We start from the raw sequence: 16,661 nt of genomic DNA, 5'->3' as shown, positions 1-16,661 counted from the left end.
TAAGACATTTTTAATATCATTAGTTTATTCGTTTTTTAAGATTTTACATTTCATTGATTGGTTTCCTTTGCTAAATATCCAGGCAGTCTTTCAATGTTAATATACGATAGGCCTACAAACTGTAAAATGTTGTAAAAACAACTTTGTCTTAAGTATCAGTCAAGATGTAATGCCTACATTTGCTTGTTTCAACATACTATTGTTGAGTGGCAAGGAGTTGTGGAAGCTGCTCCGGGACAGTCAAATAAGAATCTATCATTAATATAATTTACATTTTAGTCATTTAGCAGACGCTCTTATCCAGAGCGACTTACAGTTAGTGCACACATAATTTTTTATATTTTTCATACTGGCCCCCCGTGGGAATCGAACCCACAACCCTGGTGTTGCAAATGCCATGCTCTACCAACTGAGCTACATCCCCTGCCGGCCATTCCCTCCCCTACCCTGGACGACGCTGGGCCAATTGTATGGCGACAAACTTAGTTTATTAGTCATTAAAATAGGAACGTTCTTCTCAGTATGATTTGGCTTGATTGACATCAAATGTGAGACGAACTCCAACGTTTTTATCTCAATATAAAATAATTTCTGGGTAACAATTAAGTACCTTACTGTGATCGTCTCTTTTTGACCATTTTAAGTGACAACTAAAATTGCAAATAGTAATTCCTCAAGCAAGAATTTAGTTAGGATTGTCTGGAAGTGGTCTGAGTGGGGAAAGGTAAACTGAATATTAGCGGTTGTTGGCAGAGAGGTTTGGAACTCCTTATTGGTCTATAGCGCCCCACAGTGGAGGTGTCTGTCCATCGCCGTTGTAATCTACTGGGAAGCCAAAATGTTCCCAAACTGGTGATTTAAAATGATGGATCCTCCGATTCTGGTTTACCGACCGCACCACTCACCATTGTACAGAACTAGTTCCAGCCTTCGCCTCACAAAAGGACAGTTTTAAAATTTGCCAGTTAAGATTAGAATCTTGATAACGTGCGTTTAGGCTCTATTCGGTTTAACAGAACAGTCTGAAATGTTTTCAGCTCAGTCACTCAAGTGATTGTAGACTGTAGCGTCAAATCAAGCTCTGCATCTCTCCCAGACCGGACTTTAAAAAAAAAAACTCTCCAGACAGAAACTTCATTTCAGCTTTTATTGAAAATGACACCTCATTTCTTGGCCTTGAAGTATTCCTCAATGACGTCCTTAGCTTGAGACTCCTTGCCATAGTCCTGTAGAGGGGGTGGAAAAGGGAGACTGTTACACAGGATTTGGGGGGGGGGGGGACATTTCCACAGGATGCTAGCTACAGGATAGTTCATTGTTTAGAACCAACCGATAACATTGAAGGGTAAAGTGTCCGAAATAGCACCCTACATATTGAACTTAATACTCTAAAGCAGTGCGCTACACAGGGAATAGGGTTCTATTTTGAACAGAGTACTAATGTTCCATCCCAATCACTTCTCTCCCAGGTAACTAATTCAATCAAAACCGGAAGTGTCATTATAAAACATATAAAATGTCTGGATTTGAGCAGCATGAAAATTCACACCTGATGCTACCTGAGCCAGATATTAAATACATGTTATGAGCCCTACATTAACATTTTATGAGCCCAAACCCCCCCCCAAAAAACAAACGATTGTGCCGTTATCCAATACATATGATATAGGCTGGCTACTGCACATTACGCACAACAGAAAAACCTTAGGATGTAGCTAGCTGTATAAAGCCCATAGATGTAGCTAGCTGTATAAAGCCCATAGATGTAGCTGGCTGTATAAAAGCCCATAGATGTAGCTAGCTGTATAAAGCCCATAGATGTAGCTAGCTGTATAAAGCCCATAGATGTAGCTAGCTGTATAAAGCCCATAGATGTAGCTAGCTATATAAAGCCCAGATGTAGCTAGCTATATAAAGCCCAGATGTAGCTAGCTGTATAAAGCCCATAGATGTAGCTAGCTGTAGAAAGCCCATAGATGTAGCTAGCTGTATAAAGCCCATAGATGTAGCTAGCTGTATAAAAGCCCATAGATGTAGCTGGCTGTATAAAGCCCATAGATGTAGCTGGCTGTATAAAGCCCATAGATGTAGCTAGCTGTATAAAGCCCATAGATGTAGCTAGCTGTATAAAGCCCATAGATGTAGCTAGCTGTATAAAGCCCATAGATGTAGCTAGCTGTATAAAGCCCATAGGTGTAGCTAGCTATATAAACCCCATAGATGTAGCTAGCTGTATAAAGCCCATAGGTGTAGCTAGCTATATAAACCCCATAGATGTAGCTAGCTGTATAAAGCCCATAGATGTAGCTAGCTGTATAAAGCCCATAGGTGTAGCTAGCTATATAAACCCCATAGATGTAGCTAGCTGTATGCTCTCTTGGGTAAATAAATGAAACTAGCTCCAGTATGCTAAACTTTTGAGTGTGGACTGTATTCTATGGACTGGAATCACGCACATCGTTCAAACCATGAGACAGCAGAAGAGAACATGTGATTCTGTACTGGTACCCCCTGTATATAGCCTCGCTACTGTCATTAGTTATTTATGCTGGGAAAAGGGAGTGGTTTCGGGCCGTAAATCCCAGTCAATTTCAGTAACCGCGTTCCCGCCCTTCAGCCCTAGTCGGTATGATAAAAGGTAGATGGACATACGGTGGTCAGTATGTTTAAAAAAAGGGACATGTAGCCATTCATTGGGACCCCAGGCACCACAGCGAGGCGTAGGGGCTCGTACCCTGGCAGACACTCTGGCCAGTTGTATAGGACAAGCAGCTGCATGGCACCGACAGCACAGCAGCTGCACTCGACCGGCACAACAGCGATGGGGTCGACTCATAACCCGCCGCCCAGACAGGGTCATTAAATATTGTGTGGCTGAAGGGCGGGCGGCTTGAATAAAGATAAATAACTTAAATCCTTAACTATCATTCTTGTGCAATTTATATCTATATTGAGATTTTTCATTCATTTTTTTTGGCTATCTGTTATTAGTGCATAAGACTAAACTTTAGGGATTAACTGTACGTGCGTCAAATCGCCTACACAGCCAAATACTGCTTTTGGGATCGGGAAGAAAAAGTTATCAATCCACGGAAGGCAAAAAGGACATTGTTGAAGTGTCATTCATTAAGACAAAAGCTGGAAAGGAGAGTTGAAAATTAGGAAAAGTAATTTTGGAAAATATATATTAGCGGATTAGGCCTCAGATTTTCACTATCACAGTTGGGCAGTTGTGGATGGGTTATGAGCAATTGCGGGTGAAGAAACAGGGGGGGGGGGGGGGCAGTATGAAAAATGTATGCACTCACTAACCGTAAGTCGCTAAAAAAAAAAGTAACTAAAATGTAAAATCACAAAAGGAGAATTCTAACACATTCTATCCTGTCTATGACATCACATAGGGATCACAAGGAGCATGCCAACTCCTCACAACCCAGTTTATGACATCACAAGGAGCAGTCCAAGCCCCTTCCATTAATACCCTCCATGACTTCAGTGGATTCAGATCATCCCCTGCAAGCTGAGAAGTTTCCAGAACAGGGCACTGGGTTTATACCTTGATCACGACACAGCTGCAGCCCACCACCTTCCGGGGTTTCCCTTCCCGGTCGATCTTACACAGACCGACCCACTCGCCCAGCTTCTTGTTGTCATCAACCTGGTGGTCAGAGACAAGGGAGGAGGAGAAGGGGTTCAATACACGAGATTTGAAAAAGCTGTGCTACCACCTAGTATCTCCACAAGGCAGTAATAGCACGACTGCAGTACCCACTGTTTTATGGGGTGTCCCCCAAATGACACCCTATATAGTACACTACTTTAGACCAGAGAATGGCACCCTATATAGTGCACTACTTTAGACCAGAGAATGGCACCCTATTCCCTATGTAGTGCACTACTTTTGACCAGAGAATGGCACCCTATTCCCTATGTAGTGCACTACTTTTGACCAGAGAATGGCACCCTATTCCCTATGTAGTGCACTACTTTTGACCAGAGAATGGCACCCTATTCCCTATGTAGTGCACTACTTTTGACCAGAGAATGGCACCCTATTCCCTATGTAGTGCACTACTTTTGACCAGAGAATGGCACCCTATTCCCTATGTAGTGCACTACTTTTGACCAGAGAATGGCACCCTATTCCCTATGTAGTGCACTACTTTTGACCAGAGAATGGCACCCTATTCCCTATGTAGTGCACTACTTTTGACCAGAGAATGGCACCCTATTCCCTATGTAGTGCACTACTTTTGACCAGAGAATGGCACCCTATTCCCTATGTAGTGCACTACTTTTGACCAGAGAATGGCACCCTATTCCCTATGTAGTGCACTACTTTTGACCAGAGAATAGCACCCTATATAGTGCACTACTTTAGACCAGAGAATGGCACCCTATTCCCTATGTAGTGCACTACTTTTGACCAGAGAATGGCACCCTATTCCCTATGTAGTGCACTACTTTTGACCAGAGAATGGCACCCTATTCCCTATGTAGTGCACTACTTTTGACCAGAGAATGGCACCCTATTCCCTATATAGTGCACTACTTTTACCTAGGGCCCGGTTTCCCAGAATAATTGTAACGCTAAGTTCACCGTTACAACCTTCGTAGGAGCTGTTACACAAAACCTTCGCTATTTTAACGTTGCACTTGAAAACACTCGTAATTTAAGAAACGCCTGCCCCCAGAACAAAGTTTACTACAAATAAAGTTGCCAAATGTCTTTGTAATTGACACAAACAAGATGCTTCAAATGAAAACCAAGAAGACTGCATTAAAAATATTAAACAGTAGGCTATAGGCCAATTACAATCATATTGAAATACATTTGATGTTAAAAATCAATTGAGCATTATTGGCTAAGCGTTAGAATCAGCCGTCTCAACATTTGCAGGAGCTGATCCATCAATAGAAATAATTATAAAATGTTAAAGGAAATACTTGAATGGACCAAACTGATCCGAGAGCAGCTCAGATGCCATACTTAGTGACCGTTCTCTCGCTGTGGTGTTTTGGGAAATACATGCTACGTCGTTGGCCGTTGCATCGTTAAAAACACTAGTAAAACATTTGGCAGTATGCTCAGTAGGGTAACGATGGCAGTATGCTCAGTAGGGTAACTATGGCAGTATGCTCAGGGGTCAGTAGGGTAACGATGGCAGTATGCTCAGTGGTCAGTAGGGTAACTATGGCAGTATGCTCAGTAGGGTAACGATGGCAGTATGCTCAGTAGGGTAACTATGGCAGTATGCTCAGTAGGGTAACTATGGCAGTATGCTCAGTAGGGTAACTATGGCAGTATGCTCAGGGGTCAGTAGGGTAACGATGGTAGTATGCTCAGTGGTCAGTAGGGTAACGATGGCAGTATGCTCAGTAGGGTAACGATGGCAGTATGCTCAGTAGGGTAACGATGGCAGTATGCTCAGTAGGGTAACGATGGCAGTATGCTCAGTAGGGTAACGATGGCAGTATGCTCAGTAGGGTAACGATGGCAGTATGCTCAGTAGGGTAACGATGGCAGTATGCTCAGGGGTCAGTCAGTAGGGTAACGATGGCAGTATGCTCAGTAGGGTAACGATGGCAGTATGCTCAGTGGTCAGTAGGGTAACTATGGCAGTATGCTCAGTAGGGTAACGATGGCAGTATGCTCAGTGGTCAGTAGGGTAACGATGGCAGTATGCTCAGTAGGATAACTATGGCAGTATGCTCAGTAGGGTAACTATGGCAGTATGCTCAGGGGTCAGTAGGGTAACTATGGCAGTATGCTCAGTGGTCAGTAGGGTAACTATGGCAGTATGCTCAGTAGGGTAACGATGGCAGTATGCTCAGTAGGGTAACTATGGCAGTATGCTCAGTAGGGTAACTATGGCAGTATGCTCAGTAGGGTAACTATGGCAGTATGCTCAGTAGGGTAACTATGGCAGTATGCTCAGGGGACAGTAGGGTAACGATGGTAGTATGCTCAGTGGTCAGTAGGGTAACGATGGCAGTATGCTCAGTAGGGTAACGATGGCAGTATGCTCAGTGGTCAGTAGGGTAACTATGGCAGTATGCTCAGTAGGGTAACGATGGCAGTATGCTCAGTAGGGTAACTATGGCAGTATGCTCAGTAGGGTAACTATGGCAGTATGCTCAGTAGGGTAACTATGGCAGTATGCTCAGGGGTCAGTAGGGTAACGATGGTAGTATGCTCAGTGGTCAGTAGGGTAACGATGGCAGTATGCTCAGTAGGGTAACGATGGCAGTATGCTCAGTGGTCAGTAGGGTAACTATGGCAGTATGCTCAGTAGGGTAACGATGGCAGTATGCTCAGTAGGGTAACTATGGCAGTATGCTCAGTAGGGTAACTATGGCAGTATGCTCAGTAGGGTAACTATGGCAGTATGCTCAGGGGTCAGTAGGGTAACGATGGTAGTATGCTCAGTAGGATAACTATGGCAGTATGCTCAGTAGGGTAACTATGGCAGTATGCTCAGGGGTCAGTAGGGTAACGATGGCAGTATGCTCAGTGGTCAGTAGGGTAACTATGGCAGTATGCTCAGTAGGGTAACGATGGCAGTATGCTCAGTAGGGTAACTATGGCAGTATGCTCAGTAGGGTAACTATGGCAGTATGCTCAGTAGGGTAACTATGGCAGTATGCTCAGGGGTCAGTAGGGTAACGATGGTAGTATGCTCAGTGGTCAGTAGGGTAACGATGGCAGTATGCTCAGTAGGGTAACGATGGCAGTATGCTCAGTGGTCAGTAGGGTAACTATGGCAGTATGCTCAGTAGGGTAACGATGGCAGTATGCTCAGTAGGGTAACTATGGCAGTATGCTCAGTAGGGTAACTATGGCAGTATGCTCAGTAGGGTAACTATGGCAGTATGCTCAGGGGTCAGTAGGGTAACGATGGTAGTATGCTCAGTGGTCAGTAGGGTAACGATGGCAGTATGCTCAGTAGGGTAACGATGGCAGTATGCTCAGTAGGGTAACGATGGCAGTATGCTCAGTAGGGTAACGATGGCAGTATGCTCAGTAGGGTAACGATGGCAGTATGCTCAGTAGGGTAACGATGGCAGTATGCTCAGTAGGGTAACGATGGCAGTATGCTCAGTAGGGTAACGATGGCAGTATGCTCAGTAGGGTAACGATGGCAGTATGCTCAGTAGGGTAACGATGGCAGTATGCTCAGTAGGGTAACGATGGCAGTATGCTCAGTAGGGGAAACGATGGCAGTATGCTCAGGGGTCAGTCAGTAGGGTAACGATGGCAGTATGCTCAGTAGGGTAACGATGGCAGTATGCTCAGTGGTCAGTAGGGTAACTATGGCAGTATGCTCAGTAGGGTAACGATGGCAGTATGCTCAGTGGTCAGTAGGGTAACGATGGCAGTATGCTCAGTAGGATAACTATGGCAGTATGCTCAGTAGGGTAACTATGGCAGTATGCTCAGGGGTCAGTAGGGTAACGATGGCAGTATGCTCAGTGGTCAGTAGGGTAACTATGGCAGTATGCTCAGTAGGGTAACGATGGCAGTATGCTCAGTAGGGTAACGATGGCAGTATGCTCAGTAGGGTAACTATGGCAGTATGCTCAGTAGGGTAACTATGGCAGTATGCTCAGTAGGGTAACTATGGCAGTATGCTCAGTAGGGTAACTATGGCAGTATGCTCAGTAGGGTAACTATGGCAGTATGCTCAGGGGTCAGTAGGGTAACGATGGCAGTATGCTCAGTAGGGTAACGATGGCAGTATGCTCAGTAGGGTAACGATGGCAGTATGCTCAGTAGGGTAACGATGGCAGTATGCTCAATAGGGTAACGATGGCAGTATGCTCAGTAGGGTAACTATGGCAGTATGCTCAGTAGGGTAACTATGGCAGTATGCTCAGTAGGGTAACGATGGCAGTATGCTCAGTAGGGTAACGATGGCAGTATGCTCAGTAGGGTAACGATGGCAGTATGCTCAGTAGGGTAACGATGGCAGTATGCTCAGTAGGGTAACGATGGCAGTATGCTCAGTAGGGTAACGATGGCAGTATGCTCAGGGGTCAGTCAGTAGGGTAACGATGGCAGTATGCTCAGTAGGGTAACTATGGCAGTATGCTCAGTGGTCAGTAGGGTAACTATGGCAGTATGCTCAGTAGGGTAACGATGGCAGTATGCTCAGTAGGGTAACGATGGCAGTATGCTCAGTAGGGTAACGATGGCAGTATGCTCAGTAGGGTAACGATGGCAGTATGCTCAGTAGGGTAACGATGGCAGTATGCTCAGTGGTCAGTAGGGTAACGATGGCAGTATGCTCAGTAGGATAACTATGGCAGTATGCTCAGTAGGGTAACTATGGCAGTATGCTCAGGGGTCAGTAGGGTAACGATGGCAGTATGCTCAGTAGGGTAACTATGGCAGTATGCTCAGTAGGGTTACGATGGCAGTATGCTCAGTAGGGTAACTATGGCAGTATGCTCAGTAGGGTAACTATGGCAGTATGCTCAGTAGGGTAACTATGGCAGTATGCTCAGTAGGGTAACTATGGCAGTATGCTCAGGGGTCAGTAGGGTAACTATGGCAGTATGCTCAGGGGTCAGTAGGGTAACGATGGTAGTATGCTCAGTGGTCAGTAGGGTAACGATGGCAGTATGCTCAGTAGGGTAACGATGGCAGTATGCTCAGTAGGGTAACGATGGCAGTATGCTCAGTAGGGTAACGATGGCAGTATGCTCAGTAGGGTAACGATGGCAGTATGCTCAGTAGGGTAACGATGGCAGTATGCTCAGTAGGGTAACGATGGCAGTATGCTCAGGGGTCAGTCAGTAGGGTAACGATGGCAGTATGCTCAGTAGGGTAACGATGGCAGTATGCTCAGTGGTCAGTAGGGTAACTATGGCAGTATGCTCAGTAGGGTAACGATGGCAGTATGCTCAGTAGGGTAACGATGGCAGTATGCTCAGTAGGGTAACGATGGCAGTATGCTCAGTAGGGTAACGATGGCAGTATGCTCAGTAGGGTAACGATGGCAGTATGCTCAGTAGGGTAACGATGGCAGTATGCTCAGTAGGGTAACGATGGCAGTATGCTCAGTAGGGTAACGATGGCAGTATGCTCAGTAGGGTAACGATGGCAGTATGCTCAGTAGGGTAACGATGGCAGTATGCTCAGGGGTCAGTCAGTAGGGTAACGATGGCAGTATGCTCAGTAGGGTAACGATGGCAGTATGCTCAGTGGTCAGTAGGGTAACTATGGCAGTATGCTCAGTAGGGTAACTATGGCAGTATGCTCAGTAGGGTAACGATGGCAGTATGCTCAGTAGGGTAACGATGGCAGTATGCTCAGTAGGGTAACGATGGCAGTATGCTCAGTAGGGTAACGATGGCAGTATGCTCAGTAGGGTAACGATGGCAGTATGCTCAGTAGGGTAACGATGGCAGTATGCTCAGTAGGGTAACGATGGCAGTATGCTCAGTAGGGTAACGATGGCAGTATGCTCAGTAGGGTAACGATGGCAGTATGCTCAGGGGTCAGTCAGTAGGGTAACGATGGCAGTATGCTCAGTAGGGTAACGATGGCAGTATGCTCAGGGGTCAGTAGGGTAACGATGGTAGTATGCTCAGTGGTCAGTAGGGTAACGATGGCAGTATGCTCAGTAGGGTAACGATGGCAGTATGCTCAGTAGGGTAACGATGGCAGTATGCTCAGTAGGGTAATACTGGCAGTATGCTCAGTAGGGTAACGATGGCAGTATGCTCAGTAGGGTAACGATGGCAGTATGCTCAGTAGGGTAACGATGGCAGTATGCTCAGTAGGGTAACGATGGCAGTATGCTCAGTAGGGTAACGATGGCAGTATGCTCAGTAGGGTAACGATGGCAGTATGCTCAGTAGGGTAACGATGGCAGTATGCTCAGTAGGGTAACGATGGCAGTATGCTCAGGGGTCAGTCAGTAGGGTAACGATGGCAGTATGCTCAGTAGGGTAACAATGGCAGTATGCTCAGTGGTCAGTAGGGTAACTATGGCAGTATGCTCAGTAGGGTAACAATGGCAGTATGCTCAGTAGGGTAACGATGGCAGTATGCTCAGTAGGGTAACGATGGCAGTATGCTCAGTAGGGTAACGATGGCAGTATGCTCAGTAGGGTAACGATGGCAGTATGCTCAGTAGGGTAACGATGGCAGTATGCTCAGGGGTCAGTCAGTAGGGTAACGATGGCAGTATGCTCAGTAGGGTAACGATGGCAGTATGCTCAGTGGTCAGTAGGGTAACTATGGCAGTATGCTCAGTAGGGTAACTATGGCAGTATGCTCAGTAGGGTAACGATGGCAGTATGCTCAGTAGGGTAACGATGGCAGTATGCTCAGTAGGGTAACGATGGCAGTATGCTCAGTAGGGTAACGATGGCAGTATGCTCAGTAGGGTAACGATGGCAGTATGCTCAGTAGGGTAACGATGGCAGTATGCTCAGTAGGGTAACGATGGCAGTATGCTCAGTAGGGTAACGATGGCAGTATGCTCAGTAGGGTAACGATGGCAGTATGCTCAGGGGTCAGTCAGTAGGGTAACGATGGCAGTATGCTCAGTAGGGTAACGATGGCAGTATGCTCAGTGGTCAGTAGGGTAACTATGGCAGTATGCTCAGTAGGGTAACGATGGCAGTATGCTCAGTAGGGTAACGATGGCAGTATGCTCAGGGGTCAGTCAGTAGGGTAACGATGGCAGTATGCTCAGGGGTCAGTCAGTAGGGTAACGATGGCAGTATGCTCAGTGGTCAGTAGGGTAACTATGGCAGTATGCCCAGTAGGGTAACGATGGCAGTATGCTCAGTAGGGTAACGATGGCAGTATGCTCAGTAGGGTAACGATGGCAGTATGCTCAGTAGGGTAACGATGGCAGTATGCTCAGTAGGGTAACGATGGCAGTATGCTCAGTAGGGTAACGATGGCAGTATGCTCAGTAGGGTAACGATGGCAGTATGCTCAGTAGGGTAACGATGGCAGTATGCTCAGTAGGGTAACGATGGCAGTATGCTCAGTAGGGTAACGATGGCAGTATGCTCAGTAGGGTAACGATGGCAGTAGGCTCAGTAGGGTAACGATGGCAGTATGCTCAGTAGGGTAACGATGGCAGTATGCTCAGTAGGGTAACGATGGCAGTATGCTCAGTAGGGTAACGATGGCAGTATGCTCAGTAGGGTAACGATGGCAGTATGCTCAGGGGTCAGTAGGGTAACGATGGCAGTATGCTCAGTAGGGTAACGATGGCAGTATGCTCAGGGGTCAGTAGGGTAACGATGGCAGTATGCTCAGGGGTCAGTAGGGGGAGCCACAATATCATCCCCAACACAAACACCTATACTCAGTTACAATAATTACTAGGTTCACTAAACACCATACACACACAACACTCCTACTACACTCCCTTGTTTAGCACCATAACACTGCAGCACTTTGCTTAAGTGGTCAAAACAGCAGACTATAAATCAGGAAACTGTAGCAGTTCCTGCTTTCTCATTCAACCCCCCCCCCCCCATCCACACACTCCACCCCGCCATACCTTGATGAGGTTAATCTGATGCTCAGCGCAGAGGGCTTCCACCAGCTTGACGTACATGGGCTCGTCACAGTTGGCCGCAAGAACGCAGAGGTGAGCCTGGCGCCTGGACAGAGGAGAGAGGAGAGCAACAATCAGTAGTCATTTACTATCACATCAGGAATATAACTAACAAAAGGTTATCTAGTAAGCCTCTGAAAGCGTCCCAAATGGCATCCCATTTCCTATGTAGTGCCAAGCCCAGCTCTAGTGGTCACAAGAAGTGCACTATGTAGGGAATAGGGTGCCATCTGGGAGGCAGAAGTATCTCAAGACAGATTTTTGGGTAACGATTGCAGTTCTCAAAGGATTCAGCCGTTACATGTTCAGAGCACGATAGATAGCTAATTAGCACAGGTGGTCCCTTGGGTCTTCTGTAAACACAAAGATATAGCCATGTGGGAACACAAACCCTATAAACGGATGTATCAATTCAATTTCTCTCCCCCCCCCTCCCTCACTGATGAAAGGTCTTTATGTTTCCAAAACAGAACTGCAAACAACGCATGTTAAGGTTAAGACAGCACGTCAGGCTCTTAACAAAACTCCCTTGTACAGAAGATGCCTTCATCCAAAGACTTGTGTAATGTAATGGAACTAGCTAATAAAACTGTGGGTGAAAACAGACAAGAAATTAAAGCCCCAGCACCAAAGTATACTACTTTTTCCCCCCACCTTTATTTAACCAGGTAAGCCAGTTGAGAACAAGTTCTCATTTACAACTGCGACCTGGCCAAGATAAAGCAAAGCAGTGCGATAAAAACAACAACACAGAGTTACATATGGGGTAAAACAAAACATACAGTCAATAACACAATAGAAAATCTATATACAGTGTGTGCAAATGTAGTGAGGTCCTCTGTAGCTCAGCTGGTAGAGCACGGCGCTTGTAACGCCAGGGTAGTGGGTTCGATCCCCGGGACCACCCATACGTTAAAATGTATGCACACATGACTGTAAGTCACTTTGGATAAAAGCGTCTGCTAAATGGCATAATATATTATTATTATTATAGTATGTTATGGAGGTAAGGCAATAAATAGGCAAAGTGCAAAAATAATTACAATTTAGTATTAACACAGGAGTGATATATGTGCAGAAGATGTGCAAATAGAGATACTGGGGTGCAAATGAGCAAAATAAATAACAATATGGGGATGAGGTAGTTGGGTGGCTAATTTCAGATGGGCTGTGTACAGGTGCAGTGATCGGTAAGCTGCTCTGACAACTGATGCTTAAAGTTAGTGAGGGAGATAAGAGTGCACTTCTTTTGACCAGAGCCCCATGGGCCCAGCCCCTGGTCAAAAGTAGTACAGAGCCCTATAGGCCCAGCCCCTGTCAAAAGTAGTACACTAAATAGGGAGCCATTTAGGTCACACATGACCAGAAATGTTCACTCACTTGTCCAGCGCTTTGGCGGCCTCGCGGATACCGCGGGCCAGGCCGTCGTGGATGAGGGCTGTCTTGAGCACCTCGGGGAGAGCGGTGTTGACATCCATCACACCTCCGGCAGCGATGCTGGGGGGGGGGAGGGACAAGGAGAGGAGATGGGAGAAGAGGAGACGAAGAGTTAGTTAGCTACAACTAGCCCGTTATGATAAGTGAGGTGGGTTGAACGTTTGCAACCTCCCGGCGTGTCAGATAGGGGATCTCACTCATAATTTAGAGTGAAGGGGTATCCGACTAAAGAAAGTAAATCATCACACATGCGCCGGAAATTAACCATTATACTGTCAACTTACTACATTCACAGAAATAGCTCGATAGGAAAAGTTACTTGGTTACAACCAACCAACATGCTTAGCTAGCTAGCGTTAACTGGGGGGGGACCCCTCTGGTAAGGATGTTCCATTTTACTGTCATCAATAGTTCTGGAAGTGCACGTAGAGGCATGTAAATAATATTTTTAGGAACACATCACCACTTTACAAACAATACAACTTTGAAACGTGCAATTTAGCTGGTTAGTTAACTAGCCCTGGTTCATCGCAAAGCGGGAATAGACCGGTCACGCTTACCCTTCCTCGGCCATTGTAGATTATCGATGGATGGGGGGACCTAAAATTCTGCAATATTGACCAAACATGATAGAAAAGTTATTATCCATGATGATAGGGTGACTGTAAGGAATTTGAAACAAAGGATGTTTGATAAATCGGACAGATGTTTTTGGCGAGATCAAGAAACCCACCCTATCTCCTCTGTGACAGCGAGTAAAGAGAACGTCATGTAGTCTGCGACATTCCTTTAAGTGCAGAAGGACCCGAGAAGTAGCTGGCCATTATTCTGCCTGTCTCTAATAAGTCGTTATCAATAAAACGTCACAATACGGTGTAGCAGAGCGTTTGGACAAGGATATTAATTTGGGAAATCCATTTGTAATATCGAGGACTATGAAGAAAGCAATGGGTAAGGTGGATTCAATCAATGTCACTAGAAGCGGCCCTGTTTTGGTTAATTGTGTGTTCTTCTTCGATGAGGTTTTAACGGCTGTTGGCATCCAATAAATGTTGCATTACTGCCACCTACTAGACTGGAGTACAACTCCCTTATACTTTGCTAGAAACAATTAATAACTAAACAAATACCCTACCATCTTATTATAATATATAGTATATCCAATAAACACATTATTATTATTATTATTATTATATTGTAACTACACTCACAATTTTGTTATAATAATAATGATAAATAACACCCCCCTACACTATTTAAATCTATTTAGTCCTACCTCAGGCCAACATACCACTACTTTCCCCAATGCTACACATTCCTTTGTCTCATGCCATTCTGCACACTTCTCACACCTTGGAACCTCCCTCCTACACACTGCTGCCACATGCCCATAAGCTTGACACCTGTAACAACGCAATGTATTCGGCATAAAAGCTCGTACAGGATAACTTATATATCCTCACATCACTTTGTCGGGCAAAGACTCAACATCAAAACTCAAAAGAACAGACAATGACTCTTCTGTTTCCCCACTCTCGCCCCCCTGTTTACCTCTCACCAAACGACGAGCATCACACACACCGGGCATCTTCCCCTTCAGTTGGTCAACTTTTACATTTACAGCTACCCCAGTAATCACTCCTTTCAATGGCACCCTTTTCTTGAGAGCAAAACAATTCACATCTCTTGCCCCCATTCGTTTAACACGGAGGGCCTGCTCCCTCTGACCAGCAGAAACACAAACAATTATCACAAGACCACTTCTGGTTACCCTCACCGATTCCACAGCACCCAACTCTGTTTTCACCCACCCTGAAACCACAAATGGATCAGTCAAAAGTCAAGGGTCCACTTTTTCCAAAAACGTCAGTCCTACTGTCACAGACTCATCTTTATCCTGACCCTCGGTGCTAGCCTCGGGCTTCGAGAACTTCACCACACCTACCACCTCCGATACTTCGCCCTCATTCTCTTCCATTTCTCCTCCTGTCTTCAACTCACTTACACTTTCAACCATTCTTCTTTAACAAACCATCTCCCTTTGTTCCTCCATTTTTAACCGACTCAAGCTCACCCTCTTCCTCCCCCTCTCTCTCTCTCAGACCTCCTCTGCCTCTCTTTTTCCCTCCATTCCTCCTCCGTATTCCAAGTATAACTCTCCTTATGATAATACTGCACTTCTCCTGACATACATCTTGTTCTTGCCTTCTCAAGGGACGCCATTTAACCGGCTGTCACAATCTCCGTACAATAAGCACGAACCCCTTCGGGATGTCGGTTAATTGTGTCGATGAAGAACAGAAGAAGTGTGCACTGGATCTAACAAAATTGATCACGTCAGAAGTGACATGTATTGATCTTCGGAGCAGGGCACCTGCCAAAGGAGTTATAGCTGGAGTCTCGTTGGATATAGATGATGAGTACCTTAGTCAGAAAATCCCAAGAGTGGTCAGTGCACGTCGCCTGGTAAATGGAAGGAAGGAGAAAATCCTGTCAACATTATTGTTGTTTGAGGAGACTCTACCTGAATCAGTGGAGGCCGCTGAGGGGAGGACAGCTCATAATAATGTCTGGAACGGCACCAATGGAATGGCATCAAACACATTGAAAACATGTGTTTGATACCATTCCACCTATTCCACTCCAGCCATTACCACAAGCCCGTCCTCCCCAATTAAGGTGACACCAACCTCCTGTGACCTGAATATGTGAAGCTTGGATATGTGAGGTATGCGGTGAGAGCATTTGTGTCCAAACCATTACAGTGTGGGAATTGTAAAGGATATGGTCATGTGTCAAATGTTTGCAGGCGGGAGAAGTATGGTATTGAAGAATCTGTGAATGGAAAATGTTGCAACTGTAGTGGGGATCATACTCTGGATTTCCTTGAGTGCCCTGTTAGGGTGAAGGAGGTCGAGTTGTCAAGAATCAGAGCAGCAGATCTCCTGTGTGAAGAGAGTCAAAGGGGCAAGAGGCAACAGTGTTGAAGATATGGTTGATATAGCAACCAGTTGCTAGCAATGTTCCCTCTGAGCGCAAACTTGAATCATGTGAAAATTCTATGCAACTTCCAGCGCGCGTTTACTGTGAACACTGAGGCTGTTTACTGTGAACACTGAGGCTGTTTACTGTGAACACTGAGGCTGTTTACTGTGAACACTGAGGCTGTTTACTGTGAACACTGAGGCTGTTTACTGTGAACACGGAGGCTGTTTACTGTGAACACTGAGGCTGTTTCCTGTGACCACTGAGGCTGTTTACTGTGAACACTGAGGCTGTTTACTGTGAACACTGAGGCTGTTTACTGTGAACACGGAGGCTGTTTACTGTGAACACGGAGGCTGTTTACTGTGAACACTGAGGCTGTTTACTGTGAACACTGAGGCTGTTTACTGTGAACACTGAGGCTGTTTACTGTGAACACGGAGGCTGTTTACTGTGAACACGGAGGCTGTTTACTGTGAACCCTGAGGCTGTTTACTGTGAACACTGAGGCTGTTTACTGTGAACACTGAGGCTGTTTACTGTGAACACGGAGGCTGTTTACTGTGAACACTGAGGCTGTTTCCTGTGACCACTGAGGCTGTTTACTGTGAACACTGAGGCTGTTTACTGTGAACACTGAGGCTGTTT

The 16,661-nt window shown here is 45.8% G+C and overlaps 1 protein-coding gene across 1 annotated transcript; it reads right to left on the bottom strand.

Annotated features, from left to right (window-relative positions):
* Positions 1 to 1,133: 1,133 nt before the first annotated feature.
* Positions 1,134 to 13,792, bottom strand: LOC311124265 (small ribosomal subunit protein eS12). The gene is made up of 5 exons (XM_084198435.1): positions 13,589 to 13,792; positions 12,972 to 13,088; positions 11,535 to 11,637; positions 3,557 to 3,658; positions 1,134 to 1,226 (listed from the first exon to the last, which is right to left on the bottom strand). Exons 1-5 carry the CDS (start codon positions 13,600 to 13,602, stop codon positions 1,164 to 1,166), a joined length of 399 nt encoding a protein of 132 aa, XP_084054561.1. The 5' UTR covers positions 13,603 to 13,792; the 3' UTR covers positions 1,134 to 1,163.
* Between the last annotated feature and the right edge of the window lie 2,869 nt (positions 13,793 to 16,661).

Source organism: Coregonus lavaretus (assembly GCF_964263955.1).
Source record: "Coregonus lavaretus genome assembly, contig: HAP1_SCAFFOLD_1422, whole genome shotgun sequence".
Classification (NCBI taxonomy): Eukaryota; Metazoa; Chordata; class Actinopteri; order Salmoniformes; family Salmonidae; genus Coregonus; species Coregonus lavaretus.
The sequence above is the reverse complement of the archived record's forward strand: the minus strand, read 5'-3'. Positions and strand labels throughout refer to the sequence as shown.